This window comes from Chiloscyllium plagiosum, unplaced genomic scaffold (assembly GCF_037043375.1).
Source record: "Chiloscyllium plagiosum isolate Xiang-an unplaced genomic scaffold, Cpla_swu_hap1 HiC_scaffold_4, whole genome shotgun sequence".
NCBI classification, from domain to species: Eukaryota; Metazoa; Chordata; class Chondrichthyes; order Orectolobiformes; family Hemiscylliidae; genus Chiloscyllium; species Chiloscyllium plagiosum.
The window spans coordinates 12,704,336-12,729,337 of record NW_028270142.1 but is presented as its reverse complement, the minus strand read 5'-3'; the positions used below and the strand labels follow the sequence as shown (position 1 = coordinate 12,729,337).

Sequence of the window (25,002 nt, the reverse complement as noted above, 5' to 3'; positions counted from 1 at the left end):
CAATCAGTTCTGTCTAGATAAAGCATGATTGATTAACCAAAATCATGGGCCAATTATAGAGACACAGAGTCATACAGCACAGAAAGAGACGCTTCAATTCAACTAGTCCATTCCTAACATTATCCCAAACTAAACTAGTCCAATCTGCCAGCTCCCAGTCCATATCCCTCCAAACCTTTCCTACTGATGCACTTATCCAAATGCCTTTTAAACGTTGTAACTATACCCACATTCACCACTTTCTTAGGACATTCATTCCACATGTGCACCACCCTCATGTAAGAACTTTGCCACTCATGTCTTTTTTTAAAATCTCTGCCCATCCATCTTAAAAAAGCTCCTCCTACACTTGAAATTCCCAATCCTAGAGGAAAGACAACTACCATTACCTCCATCTACGCCCCTCATCATTTTATAAACTTCTATAAGATCACCTCTCAACCTCCTATGCTTCAGTTAAAAAAAGTTCCAGCCTATCCAGCCTTCCTTAAAAACTCAAACCTTCCAATTCTTGACAATGAGATGGGCTAATGATCATATAAATATTGTGGCATGTATATAATCCCTACAGTGTAGAAACAGGCTGTTCAGTGCATCGAGTCCACACTGACCTTTCGAAGAACATCCCACCCAGACCCAGCCTTGTATTCCTGCATTTCCTATGGCTAGGAGAAAGTGAGGACTGCAGATGCTGGAGATCAGAGCTGAAAATGTGTTGCTGGAAAAGCGCAGCAGGTCAGGCAGCATGGCTATGGCTAGCTCACCTAGCCTGCATTTCCTAGATACTATGGGGAAATTTAGCACGGTCAATCTACCCAAACTGCACATCCCTGGACTGTGGGAGGAAACGGGAGCACCCGGAGGAAACCCACAGAGACACGGTAAGAATATGCAAACTCCATACAGTCATCTAAAACTGGAATCGAAGCCACATCCCTGGCACCATGAGACAGCAGTGCTGAGCCACAGTGCTGCCCAACTCATTTTTGTCACCTCCTGCAGCAGGATTTGAACGCACGCCTCTTTGGAGTGTTCTGGGTAACTAGCCCAGACATTATTACTGCACTGCCACTACCTCTCTTCTTAGCCCTCTCTTCTCTCGATCAAATCTATCTTCATAATAAAAGTTTCTCAATTGTGCAATGTTTCTCAGAAACTCTTCAATGTCTTCACATCCTTCCCAAAGTATAGCACCCAGAACAATACACTGTGCTCCAGTTATGATCTAATTAGTGTCTTACAGAGGTTCAGCATAATTGGCCTACACTGTATGTCACAATTACTAAAACCTAGAATACTGTTTGCTTGATTGACTCCACTGTACGTCCATCCTATCACTTTTAATAACTTATGCACAAAAACACATGAACCTCTGCATTCATCTGCAAGAGGACCAAAAGGAGTAGGAGTGAAGTATCTAGTGCAGATAAGCATGATTCATCATTTGTAATCACAAAATAACTGGGATTTCAGCACTAAATGCCAACTGCAAATAAAACTATACTAGTTTGAGTAACATTTCAATTTTTTCCAGTTCTATAATTTTGGAAAATATTAAATGCTAATACTCCATTTTATATTTCAACTTCATAAAACTTGTTCTAAAATCAAGAAGCTCTGAATATACCAAGATAGTAATTTTAAAGCTCTCATTTTCGTTATTTTATGAGCTTTTTAGAAGTATATATTTTAATATCATATATGCTTGTGTAAAGGTGAATTTCTTAGACTATTTTTTAAGATGAAATTTATGGGGTCAACTATTACACGAATACAACTTTTGAAGAGCTGAATCCCTGGGGTCGGGGAGTCCAGAACTATAGGGCATAGGTTTAGGGAGAGAGGGGAAAGATATAAAAGAGACCGAAGGGGCAACTTCTTCATGCAGAGGTTGGTACGTGTATGGAATGAACTGCCAGAGGAAGTGGTGGAGGCCGGTACAATTGCAACATTTAAAAGGGTATAAGAATAGGAAGGGTTTGGAGGGATATGGGCCAGGTGCTGGCAAGTGGGACTAGATTGGGTTGGGATATCTGGTCGGCGTGGACGAGTTGGACCGAAGGGTCTGTTTCCGTGCTGTACACCTATGACTCCATTAACAGAAGCCCAATTGATATCTGAACGAATGAAGAAAAAAAAACAGAACGACTTAGAGTAATTACCAGATAAAAACAATAGAAACGAAAATGCATGACAACTTGTGGCCGTCCTTCTGCCAATTTCTGATTACTTGTGTGCCAAACTGGTGTGAATTGTACATCAAAACACATAATAGCATGAAAAAAATTCATTTAATCAGCGTAACATTTATGTATAGAATAATACTTTGACTCACAAATGTTGATCTGTTATCTGTGAAGAACCAGGGTCAACTTTTACACGAGATATATGGAAAATTCCAGATTTCTTTGGCCAAACATAGGGGGCCGACTTTTACTTGAGTACATACGATATATAATTTAGTTTCCAAATTCATAAATTATAGCAGGAAAAGTCAACTGAAAATCAGATACATACAAGCATAACAAACCTGTGTGTATTTAGCTCTGCATTTTTTGCTTCGTCATCTGTTTCTCTTCTTGGTAAATCTTCCCTGTTGGGAATGAATGGATGGATTATCCAACATGTACCAAGTAGGATATAAATACAAGGAGCTAAAAAGATATTTCAAATGAAAGCAGCATTTTTAAGCTCAAGCTGTCTTAGTTTATCATAGCTGCAGGACTAAATTCTTGATCAATCAACTGAAAGATTACATGTAAATTTGCAAGTGGAGGAACATTCAGTATAGAAGGAAGAGACAACAGACCTGGAATACAGGTTAATAAGTTTAAAAATAAATGCATTCTCCGAGAAATGCACTAAACAACAGAGGACTCTTCAAGATCCTATTAATTCTTACTGTAGGATAGCCATTGAAAGAAAAGAATTACAAGTTAATCTATTTCATTCTCTTGATCCAATGTACTTCACAGACGCAACTATCAGTTTGTAAAGCAATGATTTCTGAGTTCAGCACTCCCTGCACTGCCAGACCACAGTGCCTCTTTTCCCAATCCTGTGATAGTTTTGGGGAAAGCTCCCAGTATATCAGATGTCTGGTCATTCTTTGCTCCAACTGGCACAGACCCCAGTGTCATCAGGCTTTGGAACTCAACTCCATACTTTTGTCAGGTGCCAGGAATAACAGAGGTTTAAGTAACAATGGCAAGATGAGGTCAAGGAATTCAAGGTGAGGAGTACTTTAAATTAGAGGCACTTGGAGAAACAGATGATGGGAAAAGAGTATAGACAGGACAAGATTCATCCAGCAGAATTCATAGTCTTTAGAGTTGACACACTGTGACTGATGGGGAATAGAAGCAACGAAAAGAATGAACCAATTAAACCTGTAAATGATATGCTTTTTTTAAGCAGGTGAAGGTAAGCAGTAGAGCTAGAAGTAAACAATCCTTTCAATGGAAAAGATTATGGTCTTTGTCGGTTGGAGTCAATCAGTACTGTAAATAGCTTGAAAATAAAACAATGGAGTCTTAGCAAATAGCTTGTTTCAGCACCTAAAGAATATACAAACTGCTGCATTTTGAAAGTGAGGCAAATTAACACTGGTTGAAGGTTTTAAATATAAGTCTTGGTTCAAATTAGCTGAAAATCTAGCAAAGAACTCTGACAGAAATTGGACATGGAGAAACAAATTATTTTTATTATGCTACATTTCCCCATTACTTACACTATAATGGTCATGTAACAGAGATGCTTGACTACCTGATTCAGACAGCAGGAAGTACCATGCAGAAACTGAACAGCAAGTTCTCCCTTTTTTTTATAAACCATCCAGAAAGCAACAGATAGTCACAAATCAAGCTAGTGCACTTTTGTGTGAAAGAATATCATCACACACTCCAAGTCACACGTATTATACAACTAATTTTTTTTAAAATCAAGAACCCCTTGTCCAACATACCAAACATTTCCTTCCCATAGTTCTCAGATTTTCAGAATAACTTTGCAATATGACTAAACAGTCTTGCGTAAACCTGCTAACCTGACCTGAAATATCTTGCCTTTCAACCACTTTTGGATCTCTGACTTTAAAGAGACAAGACAAAACAAAATCAGCACACATCTGAATAACCGTCAAAACAACCACTTTACAATTCTCATGAAGACCATGGACACATTTATAAAATTTGAAGATAAAAATACTTGAATGAGGCTCTATCAAGAATATAATTCCGATTACCGAATTCTTTGTACTAAACATGGCATTATTGAATGTTTGCATTATCCAGGGAAATAAATCTAACATGTGTAGATTTAAATAAATTGAAATTTTAATTGTAGGTATGCCTTTGGAAGACTTTTCACCAACCTGTGGCTCCAGTGGTATCCTATATCCCAACTAAGTTTTGATTGTCCTGCCTTTCCCCCATACCAATGTTTTGTAGGCAATCTCAAACTGCAGTCCATATTTAATAGCATTTCTACCTTTTCAACTTCAATTTAACTTCTACCTGGTCCAGTGCCTGTTCCCTGTTCTTTATGAGTCTTTGCTTTCACCAACGGTAGCACTAAATCCTGGTCAATTTTACTTCTTTACCCCTCCTGTTCATTGTAATACCTGTGCTGTCTTTTTGTGCATTCATTTCTATCCTTATTCAAATCCTTCCTCCCTTGACATTTGCTTTTATGTCAGGCAAATTTCAAGGCAGAAAAGCTGATGGCTCTGAGCAGAATGCATAAACCTGATTGTGTTCCAATGTTGTTTTAAGTTGCAGTCATCACTCATACCCCAAACACTCAATAACCTTTAACTCTCAGCACTTCTTTTCATCATCGTGCTTGTGATTTACATGCCAATCCAAATGATGTGCACAAGAGCGATATCATTCATGGACATTGCAAAATACAGATCAAATATTGAGGACATGGCAGAGGAAGCAATTGAGAATAAAATGATGCAAAAACATGAAGAAAATGATAATGAGAAAGAATTAGTATCAGCAACTTCACTACAGGAGATCAGTTTAATAAACGTTTACCTTGTATATACTTTTGATTTGTCACACACTTAGTATTATTACTTTAAACAAAGTTACAACATGGACTCAGTTTATGTTTCAAATAAGCAGTTGTGATCACATCTTCAAAGTCTGTCCACAATTCTTTTATTCCCTTTTTTCCTAAATATCTACCAACCTCACTCTTGAAAGTTGACTTGGCCTCCCTTTCAATTGCTAACTCTGCAGCTTGTTCATCAATTATACCATCCTCAACATAAAAATGTTCCTTCTGCTCTCTGCCCTTACATTTAATTACACTTTCATTCTAGACTCCTCAGCCATGTTAGTTGGCTCACGAAACAGCAATAAAAACCAATGAGATAGAGATATACAAATAAAGTTATCGCAGATTCAGACATCTTTTGTTTCGTTGGTTCCCATGGCATTCATCCAGGCTGCTACATTCAACACCCACCCTCCATTTGCTCAATAACACTACTGATCATAAAACCTCTGGCTCACCATGGTCTATACAAAATTTGTAGAACTATACATGAACACACACACAAAAAAAATTACTTTACAACCTTTTGACAAGTCACAAAATAAAAGCAGTCTTAAAATGAAGCATTTGTGCCAGGGTCTGCAAAGAATCAACCAGGAACATAAATTCTCAGATGGTTATATCAAGCAAAAGAATTAGGAAGACATACTTAAATGCTGGAATCAGTTGATGTGCGTTTGGAGGAAGGGTGAAGGGGTTGTACGTTGGAAGATAGCGATTAGTATGTCGAGACCATAAACAGATTTAAGAGGGAGATTGTGAGTTTATAATTTGGGGTAACAGTAAAAAACTCAGGTCACTGAAAACAGAAGCTACAAACAAATAAGAATTATTGCAGGTATCATACAAACAGTGGAGTTTTTGATGAGTTTTGCATTTCAGGTTTATGGAGGTCAGGCCCTATAGTGCTTGAGTAAGAGAATCTGACGCTTACAGAAGTGTACCTGTATTCCATTGACAGATGGGTTTGGGCAAGTGGAGGCGAGCATAATTTAAGAGGATTATTGTAATTTGAGTGCTGTTGAAACCAAGAAGTTGGAAGTACAGCTTTATATTGAATAGGATGCTAAAGTTGAAGACATTCATTTTGCACTTATAATGCAGTGAAACTCCCAGTCCAAGACAGTATTGGCAAACAGATTAGAGCTACTAACAAATAGTCTGGTTGGTCTGATGTTGATGACATTAGTATTCCTCATACTGAGCTGGAGGAAAACTTTAAGTCTAAATTCAATGTTTGATAGCACTTAAATATTGAAGGGATGAAGTGAATGATGACAATGGTTTGCTGACTCTTTGTCTGTGGATAAGCTGCTAAAGGTCAGTATCCAAGGTTACAATGAGAGGGAATAGAGTGAATTCTTCCACAACTTCAAAGTGATTATAAGGAGCTGGAAAATCATTGTTAAGGTGATGTGGCTTTGATTAAACAGAAAAACGGAACCAAACAAAGGCAGCTTCACTGAGTTGGATAATAGAAGATGCTGTGGTCAGTTTTGACAAAGACTGTAGAGGGATATGGTATCATAATCAAAGAGAGCAATACAGCAGTAGTTCACTGCTCACAGCAAGGATATATCTGAGTGAGGAAAGAGAACTCCAGGAAAATGGAGAAGTACATGGACAATGAGGGAAATCAAGGATAGCACCAAACTGATAAAAAGAACATACAATTAGACAAATATTAGTGGTAAGCCAGGGGATTGGGAAAGTTTTGGGAAAAAACATCAAAGAAAAAATGAAAGAAGATAACCTTTGAGGGTAAACTTGCAGGTAACAAACAGACAGCTTGGGTTTCTTTAGAAATACAACAAAGGGAAAAGCTAAAGTGAACATTGACCTCTGAAAGAATGAAGCTGGGGAAATTATAGTGGGAATTGGGAAATTTCTGAGGAATTGAAGAAATACTTTGCATCAGTCTTCACAGTAGAAGACACTAATAGCATTCAAAAATTATTAAGTGATCAAGGGGCAAAACGAGGAGATGAAATAAATACAATAACCATCGCTAAAAATGCTGGGGAAATTAATGGGGCTAAAGTTCAATAAGTCTCTGGACTCAATGAGATGTACCTGAGAAGATTAAAGCAAATGGAGACAGAGGTGGTGGATACATTAGTAGCAATCTTCCAAAAATCTTTAGATTCTGAAAAAGCCCCAGAGAACTGGGCAATTGTTAATAAAGCACCTTTATTCAAAAAGGGAAGGTGACCAAAAAAGGTAGCTATAGGTCAGTTGGCTTAAAATTTGTCACTGGGAAAATGTTAGAGTCAATTATAAAGAATTAACAGCAGAGTGTTTAGAAATATAAGATGTGATCAAGCAGAGTCAGCATGGCTTCATGAAGGGAAAATGATACCTGACAAATTTACTAGTATGCTTTGAGGAGGTAACAGGCATGGCAGATAAAAGAGAAGCAGATGTAATATATTTGAATTTTCAGAAGGTACCTGAGAAGGGACCACCGGTACTTAATAAGAACCCATGGTGTTGTGTTAGTATATCAACAGGGATAGAAGACTCTTCTGATATGGTGGCAGTATACCCACCTCTGGACTAGGAGCCCTGGACTCAAGTCCTACTCAATCCATAGATGTTTAATAACATTTCCAAACAGGTTGATTTTAAAATATCTATTAACATGGATAGAGGATTGGCTAAGTAATAGGAGACACAGAGTTGGGATAAGGAAAGCATTTTCAGGAAGGTAACCTGTAACTAGTGAAGTGCCACAGGAATCATTGCTGGGCTACCATTAGTTACAATACGTATCAATGACTTGGATGAGGAAAGTGAAGGTACTATAGCTAAGTTTGTGGATGGCAAAAAAGGTGGGAAGTCAAGTACTGCAAAGAGCATGCAGAGGACTAGAGATAAATTAAGAAAGTGGTCAAGAACTTGATAAATGGAGTATAATGTGGGAAATTGCAAGGTTATGCACTTTGGCAGGAAGAGCAATTGAATATTATTTAAATAGGGAAAGACTTCTAAAAGCTACAGAACAGAGGGACTGAGAGGTCTTCGTGCATTAATCACAAAAAAGCTAACATCCAAGTTCAGTGAGTAGTAGAGAAGGCGAGTACGAAGTTGTCCTTTATTTCAAAAAGAATGGAGTATAAAATTAGGGAGATTTTGTTAAAAATATATAAGGCACTAGTCAAACCACAACTACAATACTGTGAACCATTTTGAGCTCCTTATGTAAGAAAAGATATACTGGCATTGGAAGCAGTCCAGAAAAGATTCACTCGGCTTATATCAGGTATTGAGGGATTGTCTTAGGAAACAACCTTACTGAAACATGCAAGATTATTAAGGTAGTTGACTGATTAGATGTTGAAAGGTTGCTTCCCCTTGTGGGAGAGTCTTAGACCAGAGGGCATAATCCCACAATAAGACTTCACACATTTAAAAGAGGAATTTCGTCTGAGAGTAGCAATTCTGTGGAATTATTTATCATAGAGTGCAGTCAAGGTTGGGTTTGTTAAGCATATCCAGACTGAGGCAGACAGATTTTTAAGGGATTGAAGAGTTATAGGGAAAAGGTGGATAAGTGGATTTGAGGATTAACAGATCAACCATGATCTCAGTGAATGGTGAAGCGTGCTGATTGTGTTAGATTGCTTTAAGCTTTGCTAAATGTCCTGTTATTTGTACCTTTATAAGAGATTCTGGCATTTTCCCAATGGTGGATGTTAGGCTAACTACTTTCCAGTATCTGTGTTCATCCCTACTTGAACAGGAGTGTCATATTAGTGGTTTACCAATTCACTGGAACCCTTCTGGAATCCAGTGAGTTCTGGAACATTTTGATCAGTGTCTCCACTGTTTCTGGAGCCACTTCCTTTAAACTCTTGGATGCAGACCGTTAGGTCCTGACAACTTGTCTACCTTTAGTCCCATTCATTTTCAAATACTTTGTCCCTTGTCATAGAGATTGTTACATCTTTCATTCTGTTAGCACATTGCTTATCTGTTATTTTTGAGATGTTTATAGCATCCTTTGGAAAGTGATGTAAAATATTGGTTTAAATTACATGGTGGCACATTGGTTAGCACTGCTGCCTCACAGCGCCAGAGACGTGGGTTCAATTCCCGGCTTGGGCAACTGTCTGTGTGGAGTTTGCACATTCTCCCTGTGTCTGCGTGGGTTTCCTCCGGGTGCTCCGGTTTCTTCCCACAGTTCAAAGATGTGCAGGTTAGGTGAATTGGCCATTCTAAATTGCCCATAGTGTTAGGTGAAGGGGTAAATGTAGTGTAATAGGTCTGGGTGGGTTGCTCTTCAGAGGGTCGGTGTGGACTTGTTGGGCCGAAGGGCCTGGTTCCATATTGTAAGTAATCTAAAAAAAAAACCTGTTAATTTCCTGTTCTCAATTATTAATTCCCCAGTTGCATCCTGCAAGGGTCCTGCATTTATTTTAGCTATTCTCTTTTTATGTATCAGTAGAAGCTCTTGATTCTTGTTTTTTTATATTTCTTACCAATTTACTTTCATATGCAATTTAACTATTAGGTGGTAGTCATCTTTACTGATTCCTCAAATAATTCTCAGCCATCTGGCCTACCACTAGCTGTTGCTGCTTTGTTGCTTTAGGTTTTAACTGAATATTCTCAGTTTATCGCAGCTGGTTTGCACAGAATCCTTCTTTTTGACCAGAAGGAACTTTTGATGCATGTTGTGAAATATCTGCTTAAATGTTTGCCTTGGCTCTCCCATGGACCTTTCCCCAAAGCTATTTTGTCAGCCAATTTTAAACAATTCTTTCCTCATACCATTGCCTTTATATATATTGAGGAGACTGGTCCGAGACCCAAGTTACTTTCGCTCAAACTAAATTTGAAATTCTACCAAGTTGTGATCACTGCTCCCTACAGAATTCTTAGCTATGAGACACTTTATTAATTTAATCTCATCATACATTACAGGGTCATGTTCCTGAGTAGTTTCTACAATGTACTAGTCTGAGAAATGACCTGATGCAAACTACAAACTCATCTTTCATGTTGCCTTTGCCCATCCACTTTGTCCTTTGAATATGCAGATTAAAATTTCATTGCCCTGATACTTCCATTTGTTTCAATTCATTCTCTGTCTACAGGGAGGTAACTCTTTAAGGGTTGATAGATAACACCCACCTATGACTTCTTTCCCTTACTATACCTTGGTCCCACCCAGTCTCTTTCCACCATTTTCACACTTCCATCACTACCGCTGATATTTTCCTTTATTAACAAAGCCATCCTAACTGTTCTCTCACTTCTTTTTGATTTTTTAAACTTGCCTTCAGTCGAACTGTTAGCATAGTTCAAATGAAGCCCATCCCAATTGAACAGCTGTTTCCCCAGTACTGATACTATTACCTCAGTTAAAATCCTTTTCTCCTGCACTGTTTACCTCTCAAATATCATTTACCCTGTCAGTTGCAAATGGCTCAGGTATTAATCTGAAGATTGTTTACCTTTCCAGTTCTGCTTTTCAATTTAGTCCAAAGCTGCTTGTAATCCTCAGTCAAATTTCTTTTCTAGTCCTATACATTGGGTACCTGCTTGGACCACAACAAGTGAATCCTTTTCCTCTCACTCCAAATTTCTCTGCAGACCTGAAGGTAGGTCCTGAATCTTGGCACCTTATGGGCAGCACAGCCTTCAGGACTTCCTTTGCTGCAGACAACAGTATCTCTTCTCCTACTTACACTTCTCCTTTCTCCTTTCCTTCCCTCCACTTGAATGATGCTCTGGACCACGGCTCTGTGTTCTGTTCACTTATCTTCCATGCAGTCTGTGCCCTTACCCACTGGACAAGAGCACCAGCTGAGATTTCTACAAAACTAAATTCTGAATTCCCATGTCTACTGCACTCACAGTCATATGTTATTCTTCCTGATCATGGACCAAATTTGAGGTAATTAATCTAAGGGATGTGACTGCCTCCTGAAATAATATCCAGTTATTTCTTAATAAAAGCAAATTACTGCGGATGCTGGAATCTGAAACCAAAAGAGAAAATGCTGGAAAATCTCAGCAGATCTGGCAGCATCTGTAAGGAGAGAAAAGAGCTGACGTTTTGAGTCTAACTGACCCTTAGGCACGTTACAGCCTGCCGGTCTCAACATTGCATTCAACAACTTCAGATGATTATCCCATCTCGACCCCTCTGTTTTCATTCTGCTCTGTAATTTTATTTAATTTATTTAAAAAAATTTTTTTCACTGTTCTGTATCTCTTATTTCTTGATTGTCTCTCTTTCTCTCGCTCCCCACTCTCTCATCATCTTTTTCCTCTCCTCTACCCCCTTAGCTACCCTTCTCCCGTTTTCTACTTTGCCTCTGCTTTACCCATCCCTCCCATTCCCCACATATTTTGTCACATAGCACTGGCTTCAGCCTTGGTCATTCACAGCTCCTAATCTACCTATAATCTCTCCATGCACTGTCATTATTGCTACCTTTGCTTCTGGAGCCATGACTCACCTTCTCTCAGCCTAGTATAAATACCTCCCTATTTCTAGCTTTGAGCTTTGACAAAGGGTCAGTTAGACTCGAAACGTCAGCTCTTTTCTCTCCTTACAGATGCTGTCAGACCTGCTGAGATTTTCCAGCATTTTCTCTCTTGGTTCCAGTTATTTCTTCCCTTTCCTGACATATTACAGTGTCCACAGCTCAGACTTTAGCTCATCAGCTGTCAGCCGATGCTCCTCAAGCAACCAATACTTGTGGCAGATGTGGTCATTACCCGCCCCTTCATCTCTATCTTATTCAATTAATTATACTGGATGTTGAATTTTTAGAAGGAAAATTTCTTAACTATACTCGTCAGTTGCAATAATGTTTCCTGACTTGAACCACTTAGCCAATCAAGAGAGGCACAGGTGTAATACTCACCAATTACCTTTCTGTTTTTTTGTGAAATCACACTTCAGCTCTAACAGGTAGGAGCAGGTTGAGAGGACTCTGTTTATATCCCCTGCCACAGCTATCTTTCCCATGCAAGTCTGCTATTTTATTTACAAAGCTACTAACTTCATGCCCTTTCGCACTAGTTGAGAAGCTGCTGACACCTTGCTTTCTCCTGATCTTGATGAAGCTGCTGACCCTGCTCTCTCTTGTGCTCTTTATGAAGCTCCTGCTCTCTCTCAGACAGTTGAGTAGCACAGGCTCTTCCTTTGTGTCTTTTAGGTGTTGGTGATTGTCTCCAAGTCCTCCTTCCTTCAACTTATTTACATGCTGGTGGCTGTCTCCTCTCGCCTGCTACAAACAGGTAGAGAAGTTATGAAGAGATGGTGTACTAGTCACTCAACTTGATTCACTAACTGTTCTCAATGCAGAAATTGCTTAATTTGATATCTATAGCAAGCTTTTCATGATCGCTTGGCTTTTCCTTTATTCTTTCATTGATGTAGGCATTGCCAGCATGACCAACATTTGTTGGCCACTTCTGATTGTGCTTAGAAGATGTGGTAACTTTGAATGACTGGTGGTCATTTGGTGCAGATACATGCAAGAATTCTGTTAGGATGAGTTTCGGGATTTTGATCCAACACAATGAACGAATATCATGGAATGAGCTGCCAGAGGAAGTGGTGGAGGCTGGTACAATTGCAACATTTAAGAGGCATTTGGATGGGTATATGAATAGGAAGGGTTTGGAGAGAGATGGGCCTGGTGCTGGCAGGTGGGTCTAGATTGGGTTGGGATATCTGGTTGGCATGGACGGGTTGGACCAAAGGGTCTGTTTCCATGCTGTACATCTCTATGACTCTATTAGCGACTTGGAAGGGAACTTGCAGGTGGTGTTCTCTTGCATCTACTGTGCTTGTCCTTCTAGGTGTAAACTTTGCAGGATTAAAAAGGTGCAGTCAAAGGAGACTTGGCAATACTTTGTAGCTGTACACACAATTGTGAGCTGATTGTGAAGGAAGTAAGTGTTTTAAGTTGGTGATTTGAGGACTGATCAACCAGACTGCTTCTTCCTGGATGATATCAAGCTTCTTGAGCATTGTAGTCATTGCACTCATCCAGGTAAGTGGTTTCAATTTTAGTTGCATCAACAGCTTTGCACCATACCTTGTGACAATTTGAGATGACACAATGATTCCTGCTTTACAACCTCAATAGAAAATGCTTGAAAAAAAGGTGAAAGGATTCTAAGAATTTAAAACACTTTATTTTCAAAATAGTTCAAAGTGGTTTTCAAGACAAGGTGGTTATGGACTTCTGGTTTTGTGCCATATTGCTCGGAGGTTTTTGATCATTTATCCTCTCAGCTTTTGCATTAACTCAGTTATTCCAAGGTTTAATCATTTTCCTATCTGTGTTTCATCTATATCACTGACTACCTCCACTTATTGGTCAATCTTCTTTCTTTTACATAATCTAGTCTGTCAACCACACCATGTGCAAAGTAAACATGGTCTTTTTAACTACGCCAAGACAGCTTCTTCATGCACCTCAAGTCTACAATGCTATTTTTCATCATTAATGGTTCCACTTACTGACAATTGCATTTTACATCCCATCCTGTATTTTCAGATAGTGACACAAAAATGAAAAACAAAAAATTCAATACAAATTTCCTACTTATCTCCTATTGTCCAATGTTAATGGGCAGCTTGCTCTTCACAGTACAAGTGCTTCTGCAGTAGCTAACACACTTACCATTTTCCATCCGTGCGTTCACAAATACTCTCATCGCCAGAACTGGCTGCGACTGCATCTCTTTTTCTAGACTGCACCACTGTGGTTGCTGCCTGAAAATAAAATGTGACTAGCTACATTATTAGTCACTCCAGTAGGTTAAACGTGCTTCCTAGTCTGGTACATCGAAAAATATTTAGAACCTTTTCCTCATTTTCTTTAAAAAAAATTTTTGTTTTATAAAAAGAATTTCAACTATTGCTTAATATTTAACTTGAAAGTCTATTTATAGGCATATCTTTGCTTGCTTTAAGAAAATCAGAAAATGTGTCAAGGCTGGCTTATTTTTCATTGCATGTTAGTAGTCATTACGAGATAGTTGAATGTTGGCGAGGACAAAATAGGCTGAGGTTCAACTTGAAATGGTAGCAATTCAAAATAAAAGGTGACAATGAATCATAAATTGATGAAAGTGAAGAAGCAGAATGTATGTGTAGATCATAGAATATAGGAGCAGAAGTCAGCAATTCAGCCCATTGAGTCCACTCAGTCACTCAACGAGACCATGGCTGATCCGATAATCCTTAATTCCACTTTTCTGCCTTATCCTACAAACCTTAATTCCCTTACTAATTAAAAATCTATCAGCCTTGAATATACTAAAATATCCAGCCTCAACAGCCCTCTGTGGTAAAGAATTCCACAAGTTCACTAACCTCAGAGAAAAAATTCCTCCTTCTTTTCCCTGTCTCAAATGGGAGACATCTGAGATTCTGCCCTCTGGCCCTAAACTCTCCAATAAGCAGAAATAACTTCTTTGCATCTAACCTGTCAAGCCCCCTAAGAAAATTATTTCCATAAGGTATCCTCTTTATTCTTCTAAACTCCAATAAATACAAGCCCAGCACATTCAATTGTTCCTCACCAGAAAATTCCTCAATGCCCGGGGTCAACCAACTGGATGTTCTATGAGCAGCCTCTAACACCAGTATAACTTTCCATAGATAAGGGACCAGGACTATTTACAGAATTCCAGCTATAGTCTAACCAGTGCCTTGAACAGTTTTAGCAAAACTGTTTGTATTTTTATAAAATTTCTCTATTTTTTATACTCCATTCCCTTTAAAATAAAGGCCAACATTCCATTTGCCATTCCCAACTACCCAACGAACTCGCATACTAGCTTTTTGTGATTCATGCACTAGAACCTCTAAATACCTCAGAATTGCAGCTTACTACAGCCTTTCCCCATTTAAATAACATTCAGCTCTTTTATTCTTCCTGTCAAAGTGCATAACCTCACATATTTCATACGTTATATTTCATTTGCTAAGTTTTTGCCTACTCACTTAATCAATTATTTTACTCTTAGGTAAACTTAGGGAACAGCTCACCGAGCATCACAGCTGGGCTCACAGACCAGACCTCCCAGTCACCACCCATTTCAATTCCCCCAACCACTCGCTTTCCGACATGACTATCCTTGGTCTCCTCCACTGCCAAAACAATCCATAGCGCCTATTGGAGGAACAACATCTTATCTTCTGCCTGGGCACTCTACAGCCTGGAGGACTCAACACAGTTCTCCAATTTCAAATAACCTCTCTCCCCATCCCCTGAGTCCTTTCCCAGCCCCTCCTCCTCACTGCCACAAACCTGATTCATTCCTCCCATTGACCAACTAGGTCATACCCTCTACCTGTCTTTAGCTATCCTTACTTCTTCATCCTGCCCCCGCCACCCCCTTTATCTGCAGCTCCCCTACACTGATCCCCAGTCCTGTAGAAGGGTTATACCTTGAGGGTTCACCTTAAGGGTAAACTTCTGAACCTCCTGATGCTGCTTGGCTTGCTGTGTTCTTCCAGCCTCTTGCCTGCCTACTTACTCTTAACATGTTCGTAGGTGAAGATCCCCAAGAAGACTGTGGTAACAGTTTAGGGATGCCCTCTAAGCATTCCTGAAAAGGCCCCACATGGAAGACCCTAGCTTGTGACCAAGCAAAATGAAGAGGCTGGTTGAACACAAAGACTTTGTCAGGAACCCGGACAGGCAAAGCTGAAGGGAGCACAAAAATCTCAGAAAAACTCATCTACCCAATAGTTAAAGCACCACCCGCGGCAAAGAGTGCACATCATACACTTAGCTTTCAGTCATCTGAAAACCCATCGAATCAGAGAGAAAGCAATTCACCCTCTATTCTGAGGGACTGTCAGAGTTTTCAATTATTTCAAAGAGGCAACAAGAAAAAAAAATCAAGTTGATGGAAGTAACACTTACTTGGACTAGAAACTGTGACTTTTCCTTATTTAGTAGTTTGTTTGCAAGTGATGCAGCTACATCCATTAATCGTTCACTACTGAAGTTGTTGAGGAATTTATGGTTCAGATCTTTCTTACTGATAACTAAAGATAGTTTCCTTTTTAAAGGCTGAAAAAAAATAAGCAAGATGATAAGTAAAACACAAAAGTTACACAAAATATAGTCTAACAATTTAGTCTCAGAGATCAATAAACTAAACTGCCAAATTGTGACATTTAACAGAAAATCCGCTGCTAGAAACAGGAGATTCATTGCAACATCTTTAAATACAGGAGAATTGAAACACAAATACCTGGTCAGAATCCAAGTTATCTTGAAATTCTCGCTCCAGAACTTCAAAAGCTCTCTCAAAATCTCCCATTTCCATACAGACTGCCACACTCTACAAAGCAAAAGTAAGAAGAAAGCTTTTTAGGTGATTCAAATAAAAGCAAAAGATTTTCTGATGTCACTGATCCTGGGTAGCAATTGCTGATTGTATATATTTCCCCCATCCCACCCAGGGGATTAACCAGTATGCTAGAAAACTTGAAAGCCAAAGAACAATGGATGATGGAAATCAGAAACAAAACCAGAATTTACTGGAAAAGCTCAGCAAGTCCGGCAGCATCTGTTGACAGAAAGCAGAGTTAAGGTTTTGGGTCCAGTGACCCATCTTCAGAACTAATTGTATCTAGGAAAAGTTGATATACATGTTAAATATATTGTGGGGAAGGGAGTAAACGATATGTGGAGATGGAACTCAGACAGCGAGAGAGTAACAGTTGAGGAGACAAAGGAATGGGTATAAGTCACCATGGGAGAATAGATAGCTGCTAATGGGAGACAATTAGTAGTAGCCCATATGATAGCAAAGCCTGGTGGGTGGGAGTCATGCCCTAAAATTATTGAACTCTATATCAAGTCCAGAAGGCTGCAGGGTTTCCAAGCAGAAAATGAGATGTTGTTCTTCCAGCTTATGCTGAACTTCGCTGGAACACTGCAGCAGCCCGAGACATAGATGTCACCGAGGGAACATTGTCATGTGTTGAAGTGGCAGGCACCTAGCTGCTCAGGGTCATTTTTGGGGACAGAAGGTAAGTATGTACTGCAAAGCAGTCATCCAGTCTGAGCTTTGTCTCCCCAAAATCCTCATACATCTTCACACCCTGCTTCTAGCAAAGACTATTCCATTTTCCTAATGCCTCCATTTCTGTTGCGTCTGTTCCAATGATGTCAGCTTCAACAAGGGGACCTCTGAAATGTCCACCTTGTTCCCCTCATCACAGGATTCTCCACCTCCATGGTTGTGAATCCTCAGTCATGTCCGACCCATCCCCCACACTTTGGCCCTCAGCCTCTCTGTTTCTTTATATAACAGGGATAGGGAATCCCCTCATCCTCAGGTACCATCCTATCAGCACACACATCCAAAAGATCATTAGCCATTTCCACGATCTCCTGTAGGATGCCATTACCAGATACATATTTCTCTCTCCTCCTTTGTCAGCCTTCCTCAGAGTCCGTTCACTCCAGGACACTCGGGTCCACTCCATTCCACTTCTAACATCTCCCAACAGCTCACGCACTTTCTCTTTCAGTTGCAAAAAATGTAACACCAGCCTGTTTATTTCCTTTCTCATCTCAATCCAAGTCATCAGTGACACCATCCAGGTGAAACAGTAATTTACCTGCGCTTCACTCAATCTAGTCTACTGTATTCATTGCTCACAATCTGGTCTTAAGAGAACCAGTCATTTTCTCACAAACTACAATATTACAGAGGGGAGTTGATTCCCAAACCTCACTTGGTCATAACTGCATGCATGAGAATTATCTCAAGTGAAGATTCCCGTACTTAAGTAGTTACATCTACTTCGGGTTTCAGTTTACAATTAAAATAAATTCACAATGACAAGCGCTATGTAAACAGCTTTACAATGTAGATATATCTCGACTGAAATAGTTCTCTCTAAAAATGCTAACAGTCCTATTTATAGGTGCCGGTGTTGGACTGGGATGGACAAAGTTAAAAATCACACAACACTAGGTTATAGTCCTGTTGAACTATAACCTGGTATTGTGCGATTTTCAATTTTTTCTGGTGATGGCCAAATTTTGTCTTTTTTTTTTCCATTTAATGAACTAATGAGCACATTTTTGAAAGATAACTCTTATGGCAATATTAAACATGAATTTCAAAATAAAAGTTGAGGTTTAAAGAAACCATGCATTCCTTGAACAAAAATGTGAAAGCAATAAATTCATACATAAAGAAGTGAATAATTAATAAAGATGATCATTAAAGTGCCAATTAGATGAGCTAACAGTTAAACCATCCTTTTTTCCTTTCACTTAAGAAGCAGACTTTGAGAAACACAGACTAGGCCCAAGACTTGATTACAAGGGAACAAGGAGAGACTGGAGATGTTTGAAAGAGTTGGATTTAACTAATCCTGACCTTGTGTTCACGTCCGGCGGTATGCACTTAAGTTGGTGGAATTTGTACAAGAAATAGGAAGGGAAATAAGTTGTCTTTCAGTTTTGAAATTTGTCCTCTCCTGTCTTTGTATGGATAGAATTTCAGGAAGGGAGCAGGAGAACTAAATAAAAATAAATTAACTCATAAGAACTAAGATCAGGAATAGGAAATTCAGCCCCTCAAGCCTGCTTTGTCATTTAACACAAACATGGCTGATCATATCACAGCCTCAAGATCACTTTACCTGCTCTCCACAACACTTCAATCTATTACTAATCAAAAATCTATCTCCTCCTTAAATTTCCTCAATATCTCAGCATCTACTGCACTCTTGGGTATTGAATTCACGACCGGTTCAGACAAGTAATTTTCCCTCACCTGGTTTAAATCTGCAACTGCTTATCCAAAAAGTGATTTTGGTGTGTTCAGCTTTCTCTTAGATGCCTGCAAACGCAAACACACACACACATACTCTCACAATTTATACCCAAGCAGAGCCCTTGTTTTAACCACACACACACAAACAGCCTCACTCACACAACTCTCACACAATGTCACTCTCTCAGTCGTTAAAACACTCAAACAACAGACTCAGACAGGCTGTTCTGCTCTTTCTGACTGCAGTCCTTTTGCTGTCTGACACCTGTGTATGAGGACAAGCACCTTGTCTTCTTTTTCCAATGTCTTTTCAATGTCTGTCCTTCAACCTCCTTGCATCACACCCTCCCAACTTATAGTGCACTTCTGTTAAAAGTTTAAACAACCGCAGATGCTGTAATCAGAAACAAAAACATAAAAATTGTTGGAAAAGCTTAACCTTTCCTCATAGGGTTACTGGACCTGAAATGTTGACTTTGATTTGTCTCCATAGATGCTGCCAGACCTGCTGAGCTTTTCCAGCAATGTCTGCTTTTGTTTCTGTGTTTCTATTCTCTGCAAACTGAAATTCATTATCTTCCCCTGCTTGCTGCCCATGCAACCACAGTCTATTTTATCCCTAAGAGTTTCCCATTGAATATTTTTGGGAAACAGTCTGTTCTTCAGTGTATCTTGTATAAGGACTGGTGGCTGCAAATACACTTCCATGGGCCACATTCTGACCTGCAGGGTACCTATTGGACAAGGCAGGTTTTTGCTTTAGATTGCATTAGCATAGTTTGTTAAAGCAGAAAATCAAAATGGTTTTCTCAACACACCGTGCATAACAGTCACCACTTGAACCACAAAACTAACCCGAACTTGAAGCAACTGCTTTAGATCCGAATACAGTGCATCTTTCTTTAAGTGCTTGTTATCTGCCATTTCAGTCAAAACCATTAATGCAGATTCCAATGGAGTTATTGAATCATCTTGGTCAAATTGGACACCTGAAGTGCAAAATTTAAAAAAGAAAGACTTGTTGATTTCATTTAATTTGATTTAATACCTAAGCAGAGTGAAAAGCAGTACAGGCATATCATAGCAAACGAGAGCATACAGATCATAGGGTTCTTAGACTGAGTGAGGCATACAGGATTAAGGCTGCACAGGAGGTGCACAAAGTTATGAAAAGCTAAAATGTGAACTACATTACCTTTAGTTATCAAACAGAATTCATGTTTTAAGTTATTGACACAGAATTTTCTAACAATATAACAGTGTAACATAGGCAGCATTAAACTGTAAATCACTCAGCAACTTGTGGTGAGGAGACAGAGTGTAAAGATTGAAAACTGCATCATTGTAACAAAAATGGTAGTTTTGGGTGAACAGGCATTTGCAATTTTCTTATTTCTGGTTAGGATCTTGAACTGACTCTGCAATGTTTATTTCTACAGTGCACAGTGCAGTAGCTTGACAACACTTCTTCAATAGCATCTTCCAAACCTATCACCTTAACAACCAGGTAGCAACCTAGCTATTCCAGTCCATGTGCAGTTGAAGACTTGGTCCGGAGCAGTATATGTGTAGCAGAGGAGGCTTTCTGATGAGGAGTCACTTTGCAAATTTGCAATAAGCTCCATATTCAAACTGGGGAGTCCACAATTGAGACACGCTTGGATGGTGACCTAGACAGTTGAAGGAGCCCTTGAAATCTCATACTTGGGAAAATAACAGCAAAATGATCAGAAATAATGCTGTGGAACATCTTGGTTTGTGCAAGAGATGAAGAAACATTCAAGATTCCTGTAAAGTACAAGGTTCTTCCAACTCCCCCTTCCTCTCCCCCAATGACATGTCCATCCTGGACCTCCTCCACTGGCAACCCAAGGCCACATGCAAGCTTAAAGAAGAACACCTCATCTTCCCAGGGTGCTTACAACCATATGGCCTTAACATAGAATTCACCAGCTTCCAAACCTCCCCGCCCTCCCACCTCATCCCAGGTCCAGCCTTCCCTGTCCACCCCACCCCCTTAACCTGACCCTACCTGTCCATCTTCCTTCCCACCTATCCGCTCCACCCTTCCCAATAACCAATCACAGCCACCTCTTACCTGCATCCAGCTATCGTCATCCCACCCACCCACCTCTCCCCCAGCCTGACCCACCTCACCCTATTTGTTTCGCAGCACCCCCTTCCCCTCCCCAGTCCTGATTAAAGGTTCCGACCTAAAATGTCGATTCCCCGTCTCCACTGATGTTGCTTCACCTGCTGTGCTTTTTTCCAGCTCTACTCTTTACCCAATAATGTCATATTACAAATTTGAAGGATTGCAAACTGCACAAAATTTCAACTCCAGAATTCCTTAAAAGCAGAACCCTGGACATCCAGAGACAAACACAACTGGATGGATTCATAGTTAAATTCCACATTAATCTGATAATAGCTAGGTTGGGTTGTGAGACTTAACTTGCTTACTTGAGGGGTCTTATTTTGGTTGCTACATGCAGTGAAGTTTAAATCATTATTAGCAATTTTTGAGAAGATTTGCAGCTCAGGTTTATGATAAGTATGTAAGTTAGCTCGCTGAGCTTGAAGGTTTGTTTTCAGATGTTTCATCACCATACTAGATAACATCATCAGTGAGAGTCTCCAGTGAAGTGCTGACAGTATGTCCTGCCTCTCTATTTATAGGTCTTGGTTTCTTAAGGTGGGTGATGTCATTTCCGGTTCCTTTTTCCAAGTGAAGGGAGATCGGATCTAAATTGATGTGTTTGTTGATGGAGTTCTGGTTAGAATATCATGCCCCTAAGAATTTTCATACACATGTGTCTTTGTTTCGCCTGTCCTAGGATGTGTGTGTTGTTCCAGTCAAAGTGGTGTCCTTCTTTGTCTGTATATATAGAAACTAGTGATAGTGGGTGGCGTTGTTTGGTGGCTAGTTGGTGTCCATGTATCCTGGTGGCAAGTTTCCTGCTAGTTTGCCTGATGCAGTGCTTTTTACAGTTCTGGGCATGGTATCTTGTAAATCATATTAGTTTTGCAGGTAATATCTAATGGATCCTTTAGGTTCATTAGTTGCTGTTTAAATGTGTTGGTAGGTTCGTGCGGCTACCATGACGCCAAGGGGCCTGAGTAGTCTGGAAGTCACTTCTGATATGTCTTTGATGTAAGGTAATGTGGCTATAGTTTTTGTTTGTGTTGTGTCTGCTTGTTTGGGTTTGTTTCTGAGGTATCAGTGGATTGTGTTGATTGGGTACCCATTTTTCTTGAAAACATTGTATAGATATTTTTCTTCTGCCTTTTGTAGTTCTTGGGTGCTGCAGTGTGATGTAGCTTATTGAAATAATGTCTTGATGCAGTTCCGTTTGTAGGTGTTAGGATGATTGTTTCTGGAGTTAAGTATTTGGTTGGTGTTTGTTGTTATTCTGTAGATGCTGGCTTGAAGCTCTCCATTAACTGTACGTTCAACTGTCAAGTCTAAGAATGGGAATTTGTGGTTATTCTCCTTTTTTGTGAATTTTATGTCTGTCAGGGTATTGTTGATGGTGTTGCATGTTTCCTCTAATTTGTTCCATTTTGTGATGACAAAGGTGTCATCTACATTGCAGACCCAAAGTTTGGCATCATGATAGCCCACAAATCTACCAACACACTTAAATAGTGATTAATGAACCTAAAAGATCCATTAGATGCTACCAGTAAAACTAATACCATTTACAAGATACCATGCAAGAACTGTAAAAAGCACTACATCGGACAAACTAGCACACCAAATAGCCACCAAATGACACCACCCACCATCACTAGTTTCTACACATCCAGACAAAGGAGGACACTACTTTGACTGGGACAACACACACATCCTAGGACAGGCAGAACAAAGACCCACACGTATGAGAATTCTTAGGGGCATGGCATTCTAACCAGAACTCCATCAATAAACACATCGACTTAAATTCTATCTACCTTCCCTTGAAAAGGATAGCCAGAAATGACATCACCCACCTTAAGAAACAAAGATCTATAAATAGAGAGGCGGGACATACCACCAGAGAGACTCTCACTGATGATGTTACCTAGTATGGTGACGCAATATCTGAAAATAAACCTTCAAGCTCAGCAAGCTAACTTACATACTTTGAATAATTGTTTCAGTATTTGATTGTCTGTGACATTTCTTAATAAGTTGTTAAATTAAAGGTAGCTTGTGGTAATTTATACACAATTTGGGGAATAATAAACTGTATAGTAAAACAAATTAATTACCAAGATTCTTCCCTTCAACAATTCGGGACAGGATTTGGCAGACATACACCTTCTTTTCCTGAATGGACTCTGTAGTAGATGGGTGCTGAAGTAAACCTAGAAGAGAAACACATTTGTCATAATTACTGCATTCTAAGCTTGTGTGACATGCCTAGCACAGTATATTCATTGTACAAGATTTTTTTTCTAAAAGGCAGTTTTAAAATGATCAAACTGGAGGTGTGTTGTTTCACTATTGCATATTTTATCAAGACTATAGAGTCCACATAATGGAGCTGGAGAAAGATCACCAAGTGCTCAAACAACATTGCGCATGTTTAAGGAGCTACAGGATGAAGGGCTTCTGGGACGAGTGAGATCCAGGAAATAGCAGCAGAGATGGGCAAGAGAATTCCTTTGATGGGAAAAATTAACAATAACAGAAATTAAAAGGGAACCCAGAGGAAACCTCAGTTTCAGTGACAAGTTGCAGCAATTTAGAGAGGGCAAGCAACAGATCAAGCAGACAAGACTAGCGTTCAGACAATCATTGTCAGCTTCAAATCTGGATTTGCTGTTGCGGGGATATTGATAGATTTATACACAAAGTGTGATTTGGAAATATCTTGCTCACAATTGGTACTGTCTTCCATAATCTACATTATACTATTATTGATGAAAAGCTTATGTAGATTCTCCTGCTCCTCTGAGGCTGCCTGACCTGCTGTGCTTTTCCAGCACCACATTCTCGACTCTGATCTCCAGGATGTGCAGTCCTTACTTTCTCTTTTCATAATCTACAGTTATAAAATGCACAATATCTGCAGAGCTAGCGACATAAAGTAAGGGTAGAGGGGTTAATTCTCGACAGCAAGCTTCTTAAGAGAATGGTATACCAAAGGTTACCTCCTCAGATGCAACATCAGTGGGTACATGATGAATATGGCACAGAAAAATCAAATGGAAAACAGATGGAAGCCATACACACAAATAAAAAAATGGTTGGATAATAAATGCAGATAGAATGAACTGAAGAATATGATTCCACACTTTCTCTTTTAACCTTAGATAGTGTTGATCAGACCTTGATGCCTTAATAACCAAGTAGAGCCATTGCCAGTTGCAAACTTAGACTCTCAAAAGTGGACACACACAGGTTGGACTCTTGACCATCAGGAAAACAAAAATCACCTCATCTGTTTTAAATGGAAGACTCCCAATTTTTAAACATTGACTCCCTAGCTCTAGATTCTCTGGTATGAGGAAACATCCCCCCCATATTGTTATGGATTTGGCCAGACCCCCTCAAATCATTTCAAGAACGTAGCCAAGACCCTAAATTTGCAGTTGTTTTAAGCAGATGTATAGCAGATATTCTGAGAGGGATGCAGTTGGTCAAACCACTTATTTTTAAACAAAACACAATTTATTTACAAGATTTCCGAATGAAACACAAACTAAACAGAACAAAATACTGAATAGCTAAATGTATCCAAAAACCCAACAGATCATCCCAACTTAATGATGCTGTTTCAAATACTTGCAACAATCCCATAAACACCCCTTGGCACAAAAGGTAAAATCAAACCCACAGTCTTATAGGAAAAATATCAGAGAGAGAGGACCAGCATGGACCTGCTTCTTTGGGTCCAGCAGTTTCTAAACACTACTGCCTGACTGCTTTCAGTGAATAGCCAGACCACAGAAAAGCTGAGCTGGGAGAACTGGCCACTCCATTGTACGTACCAGACTTTTAAAAAAAACTTGAAAGCCTTCTGCCTGAGGTATCTGTTAGCTATAATCAAATTGGCCCCAAAACCCTTCAATTTAGACTTTTCAGAATCTGTGTCTTTTTGGCCTCTCTGAAAAAAAAATCCAAGGTCCACATTACTTTGTTAAAGGAGCAACATC

The 25,002-nt window shown here is 39.5% G+C and overlaps 1 protein-coding gene across 1 annotated transcript in view; it reads right to left on the bottom strand.

Moving 5' to 3' along the window:
- Positions 1-25,002, bottom strand: part of terf1 (telomeric repeat binding factor (NIMA-interacting) 1) — a 51,303-nt gene that overhangs the window by 9,964 nt on the left and 16,337 nt on the right. The window contains exons 2-7 of the mRNA XM_043689188.2: positions 23,113-23,208; positions 19,714-19,847; positions 16,312-16,401; positions 15,978-16,127; positions 13,722-13,813; positions 2,531-2,593 (exon numbers count right to left, since the gene is read on the bottom strand). Of these exons, the coding sequence (XP_043545123.1) occupies positions 2,531-2,593; positions 13,722-13,813; positions 15,978-16,127; positions 16,312-16,401; positions 19,714-19,847; positions 23,113-23,208 (625 nt within the window). The remainder of the gene's footprint in view (positions 1-2,530; positions 2,594-13,721; positions 13,814-15,977; positions 16,128-16,311; positions 16,402-19,713; positions 19,848-23,112; positions 23,209-25,002) is intronic.